A 19,428-nucleotide genomic window follows, 5' to 3' on the forward strand; every position below is an offset into this window, starting at 1 on the left:
TACTCCCTGACATTTTTGGTAGGCTCTGCCTCCTGTAGCAGCCATTTTCTGGTTGTGCTCCCCACCCTGTGTAAGCATTCCAAAGGGGCTTCCAGACTAAAAAAGGTTGGGGACCCCTGGCCTCCAAAGTGGAAACCAAAAGATAAGGTCTCTTATGGGTCAGGAAAAATGAAATACTTTTTGAGGTCCGAATCTTAAGAGATGCCCTCACAGGTTGATCAATCTGGGAGGAAAAATCACATTAAACTATATAAACAAGTTTAGGAGAAAGTACTAAACTAAGGCTTTAAAAACACCACTAACCGGAGGTGGGGGGGTGGGGACTAAGGAAAAACCTTTGCTGGAGAATGTGAGGGCAAGGGGATGACCAGCTGAAGGAAGGTTAAACTGAAAGAAATTGCTTTCTTTTAGAATCTGCCAGGACAGAGAACAGTTGAATTCGCTTTAAGCAGGATGTATTTTTCTTTGTTACTTTCTTAGCCTAAATGCCCACAAATAAGCTGTTAGGTAGTATACAGCATGTGTATATTACACACACCGTATACTGCTTAATGCCTTTTTTTTTTTAAGTATATGTTATTTTAACAACACCTCCACCCAACTAGTTTAATCAGCTGCTTGTCAAAAAGTTTACTGAGGTAAAAACTTGAGCTTGTTGCTTACAGTAACATCTGAAGCCCATCCCCACATCGAAAGCCATGCCACTCTATCCAGTAATTGTGAGCTGGCTGGGTCACACAAGAAACGTTCAAGGTTACACAGAAAAGGCTGCAGGATGGAGACAGCCAAGAGGAAAACAAACTTCCTTGTGGCGGTGCTAAAAGGTCACTGGAGGCCAGGAGTTGAAAGCACTACAGAAACTGTTTGGGCTTGCCTTCCCTTGCTTTCATGGTGCAGGTTACTGCCCAGCTTGTGCCAGCTATCATACCACAAGTAGAAAAACAGTATGCTATGTGGAGAACTGTACAGACATACAAATCAAGCATGCATAGCTCTTTGCATGAGACAAAGTGTGTGCGCAAGATCCCCTGTGTGAGTTTAAACCAAGCCTTAGCCAGTTCTCAAAACTCCTTACCAACAGCATGTCCTTCTTGGCTTGGATGACCTCTTGGGTGGTGATGGATGGAGGCCGAGCACGGCCAAAGTTGTGGGGGATGATGGTGTAGAAACTAGAGGAGAGTTTCTCCAGCACCTTCTGTGATGGCGGCTGCTTCTTCATGGCTGTCTCAATAGCCTCCAGAGCTTCGAAACCTTTTGCAATCTGCTGCTTGCTCAGCTTCCCCAAGGGCATTTTCTTCACATCTGACAGGAAGCAAAATGAAAAATGGTAATTTGGAATGGATTGATAGGACTACTTCAGTGAACTTCAAGAAGTGTACAAATCAAGTGGCTTTCGGCCACTTGGATTAGAAACTATTCCAAGTTAAGGGTGTACTACGGCCTTTCACTTTCTAGTTGAAAAAAAAATCCTTATTATTCCCATACCTAAGCAGGTTGTCTGTATTTGTGAGAGAGTTAAAGAACCAAATTCACTACTGCTAGTGGCTTGAACTACTCACACCCTGAGCTTCGCTGCTACCAGTTACTTTGGCTTGTCCCCAATGAAACTGTACAGCCCACAATTCTGCAACAGCACTAAGGTTAGTAAAAGGAAGAACCCCATGAGGCAGATGCTACTCAATGACAAGCTGGCCTCAGCCAGATACCAAGTCCAGCTGACATGGGGGGTGGGGCCCTCCAGGCCTCAGATTCAGTGGGAGCTCACAGGAGTGCAGCTCCTGAACCTTTTTGAGAGTTCCACCTCCTTGTCCATTGAACAATATGTGCAACTGCATAACAAGCCCTGGATGAGCTCCACCACCTATTTTTCTACAAAATGAGCCCTGGTGCCCTCCATTTCATCTGCATAACTAGATAGAGCCCCCTCCACTTTTTACCTAGATTCATGGTTTGCATGGCTTCTTTAAACATGTCATTGCTGAAGATGAGTGAGACCAGTTCCTGGGTAGCCTTGTTTAGGGTGCAAGGTCGTATCTTTTGCTTGGATAGCTTCATTCCATCTACATTGTCCACCTTGGAGACAGGAAACAGATGATCTGAGCCTGAATTTACAGACAATGACATTCCTTCCAACTGAGATAGGATTGCAACCTCAGATGCAAAGTCTTATGCATACTTATCTGGGAGCAAGCCCCACTGAACACCTATGTTTACATAAACATAGGACTGGGTTGCCTATGCATATCCTGGGTCTCACTCATCACTGTTCAGTTGGCATCTGTGCGTTCACATGCATGTGAAGTTCAGAAACCAGCAGGGGATTTCCTATAGCTAAAGTGAAAGAGTCTTCCTGATCCTTGAGAGAAGATTTAGGACACTGCAGGGCAACCAGACAGAATCAGCTGACTTCTTGGGTCATGTTTGTGCTCAAACACAAAAGGCCTACACACTGTTCAAGGCCAGTTGCCCAGTCACTAATCTACCCATACAGTGCACTTCAGTCTACAATCCCCAGGAACCTGCCAGCTGACCTTCCAAATGAGCCCCTATACACACCTCAACTCAAAAGGATAAATATTACCTAGCCATGGTGTGCATGCTGACAGGGCTCTTGACTCCCTCTGGGATGTTTCAAGTCCCTTTCACTCCTTTCCATTTAAAAAACGTTTATAGCACATTTACTTATAAAGATCCATGTGAAAATGTACACTATTCTACCCAGTTGTACATTAAGAGGTAAATCTCCTGGTTTAGAGCATTGAGGTCACTGAACGCACGGCATAAGGATGACTGATTGTTAGCCATTCTCTTTATTTTTATTAAAATTATACAGTATTCTTTAACAATGGAGGCCCAAGTAGCTGCCACTGCCAGGTCAGGCTTTTACCATCTGCGGATGGTGAGGCAGTTGGTCCCCTTTCTTGAACGTGACGACTTGGCAACAGTGATCCATGCTATGGTAACCTTGAGACTGGATTACTGTAATGCTCTCTACATGGGGCTGCCCATGACCTAAATCCGGCAACTCCAGCTAATGCAGAATGCTGCAGCCAGGCTGCTTATGGGAGTTCCTTTATGGGAACACATTCAGCCTGTGCTGAAAGTGCTGCACTGGCTACTGATAATGTACCGGATTTGCTTCCGGTACTGATAATGTACCGGAGAGCCAGTTTGGTGCAGTGGTTAAGTGTGCGGACTCTTATCTGGGAGAACCGGGTTTGATTCCCCACTCCTCCACTTGCACCTGCTAGCATGGCCTTGGGTCCGCCATAGTTCTGGCAGAGGTTGTCCTTGAAAGGGCAGCTGCTGGGAGAGCCCTCTCAGCCCCACCCACCTCACAGGGTGTCTGTTGTGGGGGAGGAAGGTAAAGGAGATTGTGAGCCGCTCTGAGACTCTTCGGAGTGGAGGGCGGGATATAAATCCAATATCATCTTCTTCTTCAAGGTGCTGGTTATTACCTTTAGCCCTATATGGCCAGGGTCCTGCATACCTTAGGGACTACCTTTCCCTGCACATGCCCCAGCGAGCACTTTGGTCCAGGTCTCAAAACCTGTTGACAGTTCCCAGCATCAGAGAAGTGAAGCTCAAAACAATGAGAGCCAGGGCCTTTTCCGTTACTGCCCCCAGCTGGTGGAATGATTTGCCGGAGGAGGTTAGGGCCCTGCAAGAGCTCTTACAGTTCTGCAGGGCCTCAAAACGGCACTCTTCCACATTTGCCTGAATGGTAACATCTGCAGCAATGGGACTGGCCCATAAGAACACTACCAATGGACTACTTCTCTGCGCTATGGCGATCCTCAGACCTCTGAGTATAGCTAAATCGCTGCCTGAAAATATGATAGTAGCACATGTAATTGTTTTAAATTGTTTTAATGTTTTTATTGTTGTTTATTGTATCGGCCACACTAATGTGGTTGTGTCGACCCTTGGTTTGTGAGCCGCCCTGAGCCTGCCTTTGGTGGGGAGGGCGGAATATAAATTAAATAAATAAATATGTTAAGTACCATTCATAGCCATTAGATTACATATATTTAGTCTTTTGCTAGTCTACATTGCCATGCCCATTCTTCCTTAGCAGACTTTTGTCCCTGTTATGTTCCTTGGTCATTTACCTTCACTGTCACTTCTTGTTCCTCTTCATCCCCTTGTTGCACTTCAATCAAGGTATACTTGCCATCATGGGCTACAAAGTTCTCCCGGTCAGCCCAACTATTTTTCGTCTTATCCCGAAACTTCTTCTCAAAGTCCTTCTTGGCAGCTTCCAAGGAAGGAAAGCTGCTGAGTTTTGACTGTCCTGACTCCCCCTAAAACAAATAGCAGGAAATAAAAAAACACAGACCACTAACTATCTTGTAACTCATTCCTATGTTTTGTATATCTCATTGCTATAGCTCCTTGTACAGTAAAAAAGTGAGTATCCAGATCGGCAGCACTCTATATTTTCCTTATGGCTAAGGCTATTCTTGTCTGCTACACAGTAGGGTTTGCCTATAGAGAGCTTCATATCCAGAATGAAATTCTCCACTTAAGGAAGACATTCTGCTGCTCTTGAATGCTGCTAGGAAACACAATATGTTGGAAGCATACCCCCATTAGATTCCTGAGGCATCGATTCCAGTCAACATGATTCAAGCCAGTATAGATATCTAGTAGCCAACCATAATATCTAATAATCAACCACCATTCACTAAAACAGATGCCAACGTATTGGCCCACCTAACTCAGCATTATTGTCTCTCACTAGAAGCAGCTTTCCAGGGTCTTAGGCAGAGAAGGGTCTTTCTCCACACACCTGCTATCTGAGATCATTTAATCAAAAATACCAATTTAACTTTGAACCATCTGAATTGAAAGCAGGAACCTCACCTCTGAACCACAGCAAGGTGCCTCCTCATTCAGGCTGCCTAATTTCTCAAAGTTCAGCCTCTGACTGTAGCTGTAGTTCACAGTTGTGATTACCATTCACCAGGCAACCTTCCCCAGATTAATCTGACTTACTCAAATAATTGCTTTTACCTGCTGTTTCACTAGTGACCTCTGTTGAAATGTAAGAGTCCCCCCCCCCCCGCTACACATTTAATTCTGTTGGTTTTAGAATTCTGTTCTTTTATGGATTTTGTTGTTGTTCCTAGTTATCTAAGGAGAAGGGAGACTTATACATGTCATAAATAAACTAAAATATGAAAGTACCATCTCTCTTGAATGGAGATTATCTATCCCCCATCCATCCAATATTTGAATGCAGTCAAAGATCTAAAGTTCTCTTTTTAGTTCAGAAGCATTCAGACTCCACATCAACCTACATCTCTTTATCAATCAGTATTTTGGGCCTGTTGTGAAGCAGCCATGAGTCTCCATCTGTTGCTCTGAATGAAAGCCCTGCTGCCACCACCAAAACCTTTCTAAATGCATGAGCCCTCTAAAGATCTGGCAAAAGTTACAGCCTATTACTGAACCTCTGAAACACTGCAGTGTCCTTTTCATTTCAGAGCCCTTTAGACTACCAGCTGTCAACCCCAAGTATGAAACAGGCTTGAATCAAGAAGTGGGGGGTGCTCACTGGAAATGGAAAACTGTTTACTGAAAAACAAACTGGGACCAAAATTAAAAAGACAGGAGCAAGTAACTTGTACACTGCAGTAGGGTAGATTTTGCCTTGTTACAAAATCAAAGAATTCAGGTTTTTATATGAAAATACGAAGTCTTGGATCGCAAGCATCTTCCCTAAGTCATATGCCCTGCAAATCTCTCACAAAGACCAAAGTGCCAGGCAAGGCCCTCCCTAAAATAATGACTCTTGGCTTTGAAGATGAAGTACAACTCTCCTGCAGCCTCCTGGTCCTTAACTTGATTTGTATTTCTCCCCTTCCTCCCCTGCCAGTTTCAGGTAATTAAAACCAATTCTTCCCTACGGACTCCTCTTCTGGAGCAGCTAAATTTCAGTAAGTTAACGATTATACATGAGTGGGTTCTCTTGATGTTTGAGCAAATATTAATTGTAAAACAGAGGGTGCTTGCAGACAGGAAACTTAATTTAGAACCTTAGCAACAGGGTTGGGAATACACATATTTATCACACAGATGTCTCAGAGTTTTACAAAAAAAAAAGGAAAGAAAAAAAAGAGTATTTCAAAGGTATGCTATAAATAACTCAGACCCGATTAGTACAGCACAGTTCTTGTATCATGTGCCACTATAAAATGCCCTTAACATTTCTGGTCTAGAATAGCTGCAGACGATTGGTAGGATCTAGGATACATCAAAGCAGGCCTCGGATTCAGCGGGAGCTCACAGGAGCACAACTCCTGAACCTTTCTGAGAGTTCCACCTCCTTCTTCCCACCTTGTCCATTGAATAGTAGCTGCATAACAATCCCTGGATGAGCTTCGCCATCTTTTTCTCTACAAACGACCCCTGCATCAAAGTCACTGTCAGCTGTGATTTTCCTGCTTTCCTCTCCCATAAACCCTTCTGAACTCCAGGAAAGTTTATTTCCAGGGCTGCAGGTTTGTGTGGGGTAACAGAGTCATGGTTGCAGTCAGAAGAGAGCAGGGGCGAAATTGCACTTTCTCCATCTTTCATCATCCTCTTCCTCACCAGAGCTCCATTCTGTTTATGCACTGTCCTCAGCCTTAATATTTCTCAGATAGAGAGGTGGTTTGTAATAAGAAGGGAGACAAATGATGGGGTCATCAGAAACTGTTTATGTCTCCAAATTCAGACAAAACCCTCATGAAGACTAAAAATTCAGTCTCCAAAGATCCTCCAACTGTCAAGACTTCAACAAGATAGATGGACACTCTGGATTATGATGTTTAGCCCACTGGACCAGTGCACAGTTTATTGCCCACTAGAATGTGGGTTCTGCTTCCTTCCAACAAAATCTGTGAGGACAGCAAATGTGCAATCATTGATACTATAATCACTGCCATCACTGTCATGAGTAAGTGGGGGTTTATGCCTTCCCTTATTCAGCTTCTCTTTGCCTTGTCCAACATTATTTCATTCAAAAGAATTCAACCCTTATGTGTTACCAAAGGCAACAGCCCTCCAACCTGAGGTGGACTTTTTCTGAGAGCAGAAACACCAAAACACCCTGAAAAAAACTATGGGCCTTCACAGTAGTGCCACCACTGCAATCAGGAGTGGCATCAAAGGTGAGCCTCTAAGGAGCCATTGCTTGGACCTGAGATACAGGTGCCAATGTCAGGGCTGGCTGCCACATTCCTCTGTCAGCTCCCTCCCCCACCCCCAGTCTCCTCTCCTTCTTGGTGTAACAATGGATAAGCAATGGCCATCATCCAAAGGTCACAGTTTTCAATGTGCTAAGAGGCTGGTTATTGTTTGACAGCAAGCATGGACAAAGGATTATGCCTCTAGCCCATCTCCATTGGTATGAATGGTTTATGACAGATACTATGTTTCCGACTGTCCACATTGTCACATTTCAGGTTCAGCTGAACCTCTCCCTTCCAGCTAATCACATCTTTCCTGAAAGTTATTTTTCTAGTTGATAGTCTTCATCTGCATTGTCTCTTCTCAGCTTCAGACTTTCAAGAAAATAATCACCGTTTTTACCAAATAGCCATCTCCTGGTCCCATTCTCTGAACAAACACAGAACATCATTCTTTTGTTTCTAGCACCTGAAAAGCATTCAGCTCACCCTCACTACACAATGGGAATCTTATTAACCTATTGTATAAACCACTTAACACACCCAGCCATTCTGCAGGATAGTTTTGCCCGTTTAAGGAGACACTCTGGACATGCTCAGTGTTGTGTGTTCTGGGATCCAACCACGCACCCAAGCTGCTAGTCATCTTGTCTCTCTCCTTCATGGACTTCTACTCTTTGGACAAGTAGCCAGGGCTTTTTTTTAGCAGGAACACACATGAACGCAGTTCTGGCTGGCTTGGCATCAGGGAGTGTGGCCTACTATTCAAATGAGTTTCTGCTGGGCTTTTTTTTTCTTTTTTTACAAAAAAAGCACTGTGTGAAATAATGGTGACATTAAGGGGTGTGGCCTACTATGCAAATAAGTTCCTGCTGGACTTTTTCTATCAAATAAACCCTGTGAAAGGTCAAATATCTCTCTCCCTGAATTGGTCTTTGTAACTTTTCAGTAAATTTGAAATTAATAGAAGAAATGAGTATATCTAACAAGTAGGACAAATGCTTTTTAGTATTCCACTTTCCCCATCAGTTTATAGAATCATAGAGTTGGAAGCGACCTCTAGGGTCATCTAGTCCAACCCCCTGCACAATGCAGGAAACTCACAAATACCTCCCCCTAAATTCACAGGATCATCCTTTGAAAGAAAAGACAGTTACTCAGTTACTACAATCTGAAGTTTTTCACCTGGATCACATTCTTTTTTTTTTTGGAAGGGGAGGGAAGTAAGTCCTTTTCTTGATGGTATTGTTATATAAAGGCCTTCCATTGCATATTACATCCTTTTAAGCAATTTCTGAATAAAGGGGTTTCCTGTAACTTTGTGTTGGATATTCCCGATTCAGCAGGGCCGGATCTACATATTTTTTGAGAGGGGGCAAAACAAAAAAATGGCGCCCCCACTCAAAAAATGAAGGGAACCGTGGGCAATCCGACACACACACTCCATTTAAACACCCCATTGGGTGTTTGTATGGGGAGGGGAAGACTCAGGGCCGGCACTAGAGCATTTTGAGCCTTAGCCAAAACTAACTTTGTGCGCCTTTCTGCAGCAGCACACCAGAGAAGGGGTTTAAAGTTTAAATTCCCTTCTCTAGAGTTGTGCAGCAGTGGCAAAAGGATAGGAACCTAGAATCCTAGAGTTGGAAGGGACCTCCAGGGTCATCTAGTCCAACTCCCTGCACAATGCAGGAAACTCACAAATATCTCCCTCTAAATTCACAGGATCTTCACCTGAACAGTAAGAGAAAAACCCAGGTTGGTTTTCCCTTCTCAATATGGCATGCATTTCTTTCCAGGGATCTGACAGCTGTTTGCATTTCTTTAAGTGCGTAACCTGTTTGGGATCTACAGCAAAGAAGGCCACAGTCCCAAGCATACATACTTAATACTAAATGCTGAGCTATGTGGAACTTACTTCTGAGTAAAGGTTTAGGACTCTCAGCTGCAATTTTAGGTCCCCTCTCCTCTAGTCTCATTAAATTCAGTGGGACTTTCTTACAATCCAGTATAAAATTTAGGCAGCTTCTCACCTTGAAAAAGGAGAACTGGTAATAATATTCATAGTTTTGTTCCTGTATAGGGTGCTGTACAGACTAACATAAAGCAAGTCTCTGCCCCAGCTGAGGAGGTTACAGCTTGCATTTTGACAAAGAGGGAGAAAGGGGGAAGAGCTAAGGATTGCAAGGGACAAGTAAGTGAAAATGCAAAGTGTTTGTAACTGGATACTCTAAAAACTGGATCTGGGTAAAAGTCGAAACTACATGGATCTTCATGAATTCATATGATTTTTACATTGAAATGAAATCAGACCACTATTATTCTGTAGATCCTGTCTTAGACTATAGGCAGGACCACAAAAATCATGCCTCCACTGATTTGTGGCACCTCACCAGTGGAAAAACAGGGTTCCAAAGCACGGATCCTCATGAATTCATATGATTTTCATGGTGAAATGAAATGAAACCACCATCATGCTGTAGATTCTATCTTAGACTATAGGCAGCACCAGAAAAATCATGCTTTGGATTCCCCCAAGCTCACCATCCAATCACATATCATATCCAATTTGGCGCCCCCTCTCTGACAGCGCTGGGGGCAAAACACCCCCTCTGCCTCCCCCCCCCCATCCAGCCCTGTGATTCAGTGGCTTTTATCTTAAGAAGACTGTTCATAACAGGGGTGGTCCAACTGTGACTTGGGAGCTACATGTGGCTCTTTCACACATATTGTTTAGCTCTCCAAGCCCCCACTACCCTGTCACCCAGCTTGGAGAAGGAATTTCTCTTTTTAAATCACTTCTCCAAGCCATGCCATCTGGTGACTTGAAGAATGCATTTAAAGTTAAAGTTGCTTTCTTTCCACCTCTCTCTTTCTCCCCCCCTCCCTTTCCTCCCCCCTTCCCTCAAACATTTGAAGTTTATTCTATGTGGCTCTTACATTAAGCAAGTTTGGCCACCTCTGGTTTATAATAAACTCAATTTTTTTACAGATACATTTCAGTGTGTCAGCTGCAAGTGTAGTTTGTGATGCCAGCAGACTGAAATCTTGGGACTTCTTTCCAACATTCTCATCAAGAATTACCATATCATTTTTCCCCATTGAAGAAATCATTTTGGTTCAGAGAGTGGGATCTGTCAAGTTCCTCAACCTCGCCTGGCTCTGAGGGATTAAAGGGTTGAACCTATTTTTTTAGAGCGACTGGAAAAACATTAGTTTAAAAAAGTCCTCTAGTCTGCTTTGTCTTGGTTGCATGTTAAAATCATCATCAAGAAAAGGACAGGCTCACTTTTCACCCATTTCAGTAATCCCTAATATAAATCTATTCACTCTAATGAATATGCAACTTAAAACCACTTAATACAACTTTAAACAGACAAAAATACTTTTAGAAAGAGAAATAAGGAGTTTATATTGTGTTTTCCTACATAAAACCTGCACCACACAGAAACTAATAACGAACCATATAAAACCAGCTCCATTCTCCCTATTCACAAAAGTATAAAAGTATGTAACATAACATAAACAGCAAAAGGCAAGACAAAACTATCTCCTCACCCTCCCCACCCGATCCCTAATCAAAGCTAGGAAATCTTTTAGCTAATGAGCTTAATGCCTGAGAAAAGACCACAGAGAAAGCTTTCTCTTCTCACATCTAAGAGAGAGAAAAGAGCTTTTTTCCCTTTCCCCCCTTGACCAGAAAAATCAAAACAGAATAGAAAAAAAGAGTTATTCAAAACAAAAGACAAAATCCATTAAAATAGTCAAAGTGGTACTCTTTTGGAATACTGCCAACCCACACCCAACTGGCAAAAACGAAACAAAAAAGAAAAAATGTTTAAATCTGCCAAAGGCAGCTACTTTACAACAAAACAAATCAGCCAACGACCCCGAAAATAAAATCAGAAGATAAAACCAGCTAAAAACATTAAAAGGAGGGATTGTTCACAGAGCAAATAGCACCACTGCTGCCCTGCCCAAGCAGAAAACCGGAAGTGCCAATGCACAGTTTTTAAAAAGTCATGCAGCTGTGTAGATATGCAGCTGTACTGATAGAGCATAATAGTGTACATCTAATGAGAAAAAGTTTTTTTTAAAAAAAAAACTGATCTGAGAAAGTCTAGACAAGCAAATCCTGCATGAAAACACCCTGGAAAGTGGTTCCCTGATAGGCTTCCCAATCCCCAGGTCCCAGCGAGGGATCCTCCGGTTTTACAGACTTCCCCCCGCCCCCAGTCAACTGGTCGGCGGGGGAAAGCCCTGCCCCCACAGTTACCATGTACCTCCAGAGCTCTGGCAGGTTTAGAAACCTACAAACAGGTCTGTTTTTAAAATGTGTGCCTTTAAAGTTGAGCAGGAAGCGCTTCATGGGGAAGAGTCAGCAACAGTTTCGTCAGAGCATAGACCCTCCGTTTGTTTTCCTTTTGTCTTCAGAGCAAGTAAAGTTGTGGAGGAAGCAGACCCAGTAAATGTGTGTCTGTGTGTGAGAGAGGGAGGGGGCAGGAGATTCTCCGGTTTGGAGGCCCTCTCCCCGCTTTAGAAAGTGGGGGAGAGAGGGAAATGTCTACTGGGCACTCTATTATTCCCTGTGAAGAACGATTCCCATAGGGAATAATGAGGAATTGATCCATGGGTATCTGGTGCTCGGGGGGAGGGGGGATGTTCTTTAAGATAGAGGCACCAAATTTGCAGCATAGCATCTGATGCCTTTCCTCAAATCACCCTCCAGGTTTCAAAAGGATTGGACTAGGGGGGTCAATTCTATGAGTCCCCAAAGAAGGTGCCCCTATCCTTCATTATTTCTAATGGAGGGAAGGCATTGAAAAGGGGTGCAGTCACTTTCAATGTGATGGCCAAAACACCCTTTGGAGTTCAATTGTACTTGTTCCAACCTTGCTCATGACTCCACCACCAATGTCTCCTGGCCCCACCCCCAAAGTATCCTGGCTCCACCCCCAAAGTCTCCAGATATTTCTTGAATTGGACTTGGCAGCCCTATTCCACAAGTTAACTAGCTGCTGATCAGCAAATAAAGATGTCTAAAGCGCAAGAGGAGAACCCTTTCTTTAGCATGAACCCAGCTTTGATTTCTTTATTTGCTGATTTAGAGAGAAGTCATCACAACTTGGTTAATAGCAACCTGAATACAAATCACCACTCAATTTTGCTTTAGACGTGGGCACCAAAAGAAACATTCGATATAACCCAAAAGCTTGTTTCCTGGCATTTTAAACTCAAACTGATTTGTTAAAACGCTGTGTTTTAGAGTTCCAGGAAATATCATGTAACAGAAAATGCACAGAACTTGTATGCTAAAAATCAGAGTCTACTGCTCATACACAGAATGATCTCTGGGTTTGCATCACATCTCCTTCTGCACAGAATGAATGAATTGTAACTGATATACTAGAACTGTCAGCAGCCTTTGGCTTGAAGTATGGAAAAGCTACCTGGAAACATCCCCTCCTTTTGCTGGCCTATAGAGAGAGGAAGATCTTGACCACCACCACCCCCAAGAAAAAAATGCATGGGTACAGGAGTGGTACAGGAGTGTGTCCATTATGCAAAACAAGGAGGGAAGGACCCATACAGGACAAATGCTGGTGAAGAGGAGAAGAAAGGACACATTGCAGCTGATGATTTAATGGAGTTCGCATTCCATTTTCTCAAACAAAGTTGCTGCCAGGGTATGACATAGTATTCCAGGAAACGAATGCCTTATGAAATGTGAGCCTTAGAGGAAGAAGGGCAACTGGCAGACATGCTGTCAGCCCAGATTGACCCAAGGTGAATCCAGATCATCATAAGAAGATAACTTCGGTGGCTCTGCCACAGTCAATGTTTTAGATAGTCCCTCTCAAGCCAGCACCGATCGAGCAGAACACAACTATCCTAAACTGAGGGTTCTCTTTGCAAATGCAAAGGAAATCCAAGCTGACAAATGAAACCAGCTGGAAATAAAGAACATAAGCCAGTACTAATAATTTTCCATCCCTTCAACCATCAAGATACAGTGCAAATAACCAAGCAACGTGGCTTATGCAGAAAGCCCTGGCACAAAAGCACAGTCAGATGAACAAAAGGTCCAAATCCACACCCTTGCCTGGAATACTGTACAATCTCACAAGTTAGATTCAGGAGGGTAGCTGTGTTGGTTAGAAGCAACAGGACTCAAACTTTAATTTCACAAGTGTTTAATGCAGATGGTTTACAAGCATGTGAGTTTCTGGGTTGGAAGAAAAGGTAAGCATAACAAATGCCGCCATTTAAGAAAAGAATCTGTCTATTGGGAAGTGGCTCAACAGCTTTGTACTTTAAGGACACTGTCACCTGCCTATGAGCAACCAGAACATTGTTTAATAATGTGCAGGTAACAAATAAAACAACACCTGACGTTTATTGTTGATTTCATCATTGAGGTGGGGTTTTTTACCCCAGGCAATATAATGTATTTGGATTTAAAAGCCAAGTTTTTCAAAGGGCATCTGACCCAAAGGAGCATTGAAATATGACAATGGTCCATTGGCAAACACAAGCAATCGGCTTTCATTGAAGAACATTTACTTTACCACACAAAGTGAAACACCAACCATGTTGGTGACAGATAATGATAAGATACATATATTGGCTTTCTAATATATTGTGTCCAAAGTCTGGGAATTTTGAAGTATGAAATTCTGCTGCCATAAACATTGACTTATTTGGTGACAGTTGGAATTTTGAACTGGCCTTGGGAAAGTGAACATACCCCAAACACAACTTTTATACATTTTCCACAGATTTTTCCAAAGGAAATACAATTTGCTATTATCCTATCCCCTCCAGAAACACTGCTTTTCTGGCTACAGATGGTAAAACTGCTTACCAAGAAACAGATGGACTTCCTAGAAAGCCTCAGAAAACAGGAGTTGGTTCAAAAAAAGGACAAAATAATCCCAACTTCGTGTAAAGGCTAATAGGGTCTGAACTGGCTGAGACTGAAAAGGAAAAAGATCACGGGGACATAGTAGATAGCTTGATGAAAGTGTCAACCTAGTGTGCTGCAGCAGTGAAAAAGACAAACTCTATGTTAGGGATTATTAGGAACAGGATTGAAAATAAAATGGCTGATATTATAATACCACTTTATGATATGGAAGCTGGCATTGGTAAACAATCTCTGAACATCTGTTGCCTTGAAAACCCCATTGGGTTGCTATAAAGCAGCTGTGACTTGGTGGCAAAACAACAGCAGAAATCTATTGTGCAGTCTCGTTTGGAGTATTGTGTGCAGTTCTGTTCGCTGTATCTCAAAAAGGATGTTGTAGACCTGGGAAAAGTAGAGGACAGTAACCAAGATGATTAGGGAGTTGGAGCATCTTCTCTATGAGGAAAGGCTAAAGAGTCTGGGACTTTTAAATTTAGAAAAGAGACAACTGGGGGGGGGGCATGACAGAGGTTTATAAAATTATGCACAGGGTGGAGAGGACATCTTGAGGACATCCAATGAAGCTGATGGGCAGCAGATTCAGGATAGACAAAAGGAAACACTTTAAACAGTAGTGATTAAAATGTGGAATTTGCTGCCAGACAATGTAGTGATGGCCAGAGGCACAGACAGTTTTAGATAAGGAGATAGACAGTTTTATGGAAGATAGCCTAGGTCAGTGGCTATCAGCCATGGTGACTAAAGAAAACCTCCATGTTCAGAGGCAGTCAGTCTCTGAATCCTAGTGCCAGGAGGCAACATCAGGGGAAGGCCTTGGCCTTTATGCCCTGTTGTTGGTCCTTGAGAGGAACTGGTTGGTCACTATGTGAGACAGGATGCTGAACTAGACGGACCACTGGTCTGATCCAGCAGGGCTCTTCTTATGCGCTAATAAAGCTAACTAGGACTGTTAGGAGCATCTTGCCACTAAACTTTTCAACAATATTATCACATGTACTGGTCTACATGGGATTGGCCATTTGTTCAAGAGTGTGCTTGTTACTCTATCAAAAATATTTGTTAGTCATTGGCTACATCCACATGGCAAACATTTGTTTTCCTGTAATTGCTGCCATGAATAGAAAGGCATTCACACAGGTAATGGGATGTCTCTGCAAAGGAGTTTTGTGCTGCATCAGTTATCATTTTTTCTGCATTTTTCTCCTGCTACTGTGGTCTTTCTGATGGATTTTTATAAAGAATCTGTAATTGCTATTGGACTATATTGTAGTGAACTTATAATAAATTTTTGCCAGGGTCTTCAAGTTCCTATGAATTCCCAGCTTTTCTAACTCTTTTCATTGCAGAGATATAAGAGGAAATTCCTCAACTGCCTTTCCCCTTATATCTCTACAATCTTATGCTAGACACTTATGTTATGGGGAGTTTTTATAAATGAAAGCTGGGAACTCAGAGAAACTAGCAGACTGTGGCAATAGATCATTATAGCTTCATTGCAATGTAGTGCAATAGTAGTTACCATTTTTCTTAAAAGCCCTCTAATGCTATGGAGCAAAGTAGGCAGGATTTTCTAAAACATGCATCTTCCCATCTAGATGGCTTGGTAATACATTTGACTATGCTCTAGGGAATTATTATACCAAATCAGGTTTGAGAAAGCATTTAGAAAACAGGAATGGACAATTAGAGGAAGATGCTGTATGGATGTTTCCTCCTCTCCACATCTAAGGTAAAAAAAAATAACAAAACCTGCTACAGTTTGGAAGCCAATGAAAGGAGAAGAAACCTCCAGGCACTGGTCTCAGACTTTAGTGTATTCTCAGACTTTAGTGTCTGGTCTCAGACTTTAGTGTATTCTGCAAGCACAACATGGACCTTCCGTGTATAACTGGAAAATGCACTTGGGTGATTTGAATACCAGTGAATACTGTTGCTCTACATTCTGCCCTGGTGGCTGTATAAGTTTTGAATTAATAGAATCCATGGCCAACAGGAGGGAGAAATGTGTTCACTTCATATTAGTTCAGATACCTAATCATTTGACTCAATCTGCTTCATAAAACATGCCTCAGAAACCACAAAGTGAGAGATTTCCATACTGTGGCTATAAACCCATTGTCCTGTGGTGAGTATACAGGTTTGGAGCAAGTGTTATCACAGGAACCTACAAGACTGTGTCTCTGCTAACACCTTATTGGATACACAGCTGCAGGTAAACACAGAGAGAGTTCATGAACATATTTGCATGCACAATTGATATCAAAGCATTTACAGTCATGTAAAAGTTTTATAACAAGCTGTAGATGGACAACTGGAAAATCCCACCCGTCCCCCAAATTTCCACTTCCAGGAACCTGAGCAGGCTGATTTCTCCTTCTGCTCTTCTTTTTCCTTTAAATGTTGCTCCTTTAGGGCAAGGCTTTTTTGTAGAAAAAGTCCAGCAGGCACTCATTTGCATATTTTAAAATTGTTTATGTTGTTTTATGATTTATGTTTTATGATTCATGGGATTCCCATGTCTGTCAGCCGCCCTGAGCCCGCCCCGGCGGGGAGGGCGGGATATAAAAATAAATTATTATTATTATTATTATATTAGGCCATATTCCCTGAAGCCAAGCCAGCCAGAACTGCGACCCTGTGCATTCCTGCTCAAAAAAAGCCCTGCTTTGAGGCAGGGGTCATTTCATAGAAAAAGAGATGCCAGAGCTCATTAGCACAACTCATTTGGAGAACTCATTTGCATATGCCACACACCCCTGACATCACCGGAAGGTGTACTAAATTGTATCAGTTCAGCATCTACCTTAAAATGCTTCTTAAATTATAATTGTCATAATAAAACCTCACTCCCATCTTACTTTTTAAAGTACTTTCTCCTATGTGGCCACAGTGGCATGATGAAGATTTCTACCCGTTTGCTTTATATGTTTGAGTTATTTTCCCATTTTTTTGAGGGGGGGGGATATTAGAAAGTTTGTCAAATCTTAGGGTTCAGCAAAATTCTCCCAGGGGGTTTGAACAATGGCACCCAGAAGCAAGTATTGGGGGTGGGGGGTATAAGAAAGAAAAAGCATAATAAAATTTAGAGGTTACGGAGCTCTGCTCCTGTGAGCTCCTGCCCAAAATGAGAGCATTTAAAAAGAATTGGGAGCATTTTAAAAAATGTTTATATGCTTGTGTGCGCACATGCCTGGAAGTCAGTACAACTTCTGGTGACCCCTATTGAGCCATAGAGGACATTCAGAGAAGTGGCTTGATACAGCCTGCCTCTGCTTCCTGACTGCTGGTATTCCTTGAAGGTCTCCATCCAAATGCTTGCCAGGGTTGGCCCTGCTTAGCTTCTGAGATCTGTGGAAAATCACGAAATGCAATAAATGGTACTTCCAAATACTTAAACAAAAATTCAAAAAGCAGCAGCAATAATAATTTCATAGAAAATTTACTAAATATACAAAACACTAATCACTACAGCAGCTATAAGATCATAATCCCAACAATTCAATTAATAACATCACTCATAAATCATTACAAATAATACATTAATTGTCCTGTGGCCAATATCAATCTTATATGTTGATAGATGTTTAAATAAAGAATTCAGTCCAGCCAGAATTAAGACTTCAGTTCTTGAAAAGACGAACAAGCAAGTGTGTGGAGAACCTCTGATGGGGACACGCATATATCATCATTTCTGACCCAGTCTTTTATCGAAGAGGCTTTTCCCACTCATCAACTAGCCCAGGTAACAGCCTCACAGCCATGTGTAGTGCTGTGAGGCTGTTACTTGGCTAGTTGATGAGTGGGAGATCGGTACTGGCCACAGGACTGTTGGAGCGCACTAGCACTTTAATCCACTGTAAGAGAAGCGGCAGGATAATTTTGCTAAACTTTTGGAAGTCGTCTGGAGGAATGACATGCTTTAGGATATTAATGTATTGTTTGTAATGATTTATGAGTGATGTTATCGATTGAATTGTTGTGATTATGATCTTATAGATGCTGTAGTGATTAGTGTTTTGTATATTTACTAAATTTGCTATGAAATTATTATTGCTGCTGCTTTTTGAATTTTTGTTTAAGTATTTGGAAGTACCATTTATTGCATTTCATTATTTTCCACATTATTTTGTTATCAACCTTTACTGTGGTTTTCTGGTTTTTCTATAGCTTCTGAGATTTGACAAGATTGGGCTTGGCTACTTTTTGGAAAATTTTTGATCCTTCGGCTATTTTAAGTTTTTCCCTTCTGATTAATTACAAAGTCATATGTTTCTGAATACCCGGGGAATCCTCCAAGTATGGAGAGAATTTTACTTTATGAGCAGCCAAATTTTGTGGCTTTCATCATCCAGTACTGCTGCCAAGCCTTCATTTTGTTGAACTTTCTCTTTTCTCCTCTACCTTCTTCCATGACAAGCTAGTGCCACACCCACATGAAACCTACAAAACGTTTCTGAGCCATTTGCAGTATAAAAGGTGAGAACAGGCAGAAAGGGGGCATGAACAATGTACAATCAGTCTGATTGTATCATAACGTGCTAGAAATGAGACAAACCTAGAGAGATACTAACACTCCTAAGAAACAAGGCTTTCACACTAGTAATAAGAACTCCTTGGCAATTAATCATCTTGGCACAACAGAGTTTGCTTCTCATATGACTGGACAGTTGGTCTCTATTTCCCATATTCCAAGCCTGAGTTATGTCTTGGTTACATGAGCCAAGGGCTCACCCTTCCACAAGACTTCCTTACTTTATCTCAGCTGGTGAAGTTCCTGCAGTGCAACATGATGACTTCTTTAGTCATGCATCCTCCTTCCATCTCCTTCCATATGTCCCTGAGTGCCAGCTACAGTTATCAAGCAGCCATCTGTTGGCTATCCCACTACTTAGGGTGGTCCAGCTGGCATTGACCAGAGTCCAGGTCTTTTTCACCATGGCTCTGATCTGTGGAATGGGCTCTGTGAAGAGGTGAGAGGGGGTCCTTACTTGGAGATCTTCAGGAAGTACTGCAAGGCCTGCCTGTCTGCCTGGGCTTTGGGGAGGAGGCATACATCTTTAAGGGGGGATATATTTGGTTCAGTTCAGAGTAATATAACTGATGCAGGGTGCTTCCTCAAGTTCTGCTTTGCTCCAGCCATCTGGTCTTGCTGGGTACCCTGAACATAAGAACATAAGAGAAGCCATGTTGGATCAGGCCAACGGCCCATCAAGTCCAACACTCTGTGTCACACAGTGGCAAAAAAATTTATATACACACATACACTGTGGCTAATAGCCACTGATGGACCTGTGCTCCATATATTTATCTAAACCCTTCTTGAAGGTG

General features: G+C 42.3%; 1 protein-coding gene across 2 annotated transcripts in view; it reads right to left on the reverse strand.

Annotated features, from left to right (window-relative positions):
• PARP3 (poly(ADP-ribose) polymerase family member 3) overlaps positions 1-19,428 on the reverse strand; it is a 36,587-nt gene that overhangs the window by 8,746 nt on the left and 8,413 nt on the right. For both annotated transcript variants that reach the window (XM_060239982.1, XM_060239981.1), the window contains exons 4-6: positions 4,113-4,304; positions 1,938-2,073; positions 1,076-1,302 (exon numbers count right to left, since the gene is read on the reverse strand). In XM_060239982.1, coding sequence (XP_060095965.1) covers positions 1,076-1,302; positions 1,938-2,073; positions 4,113-4,304 — 555 coding nt within the window. The remainder of the gene's footprint in view (positions 1-1,075; positions 1,303-1,937; positions 2,074-4,112; positions 4,305-19,428) is intronic.

Source organism: Heteronotia binoei, chromosome 5 (assembly GCF_032191835.1).
Source record: "Heteronotia binoei isolate CCM8104 ecotype False Entrance Well chromosome 5, APGP_CSIRO_Hbin_v1, whole genome shotgun sequence".
NCBI classification, from domain to species: Eukaryota; Metazoa; Chordata; class Lepidosauria; order Squamata; family Gekkonidae; genus Heteronotia; species Heteronotia binoei.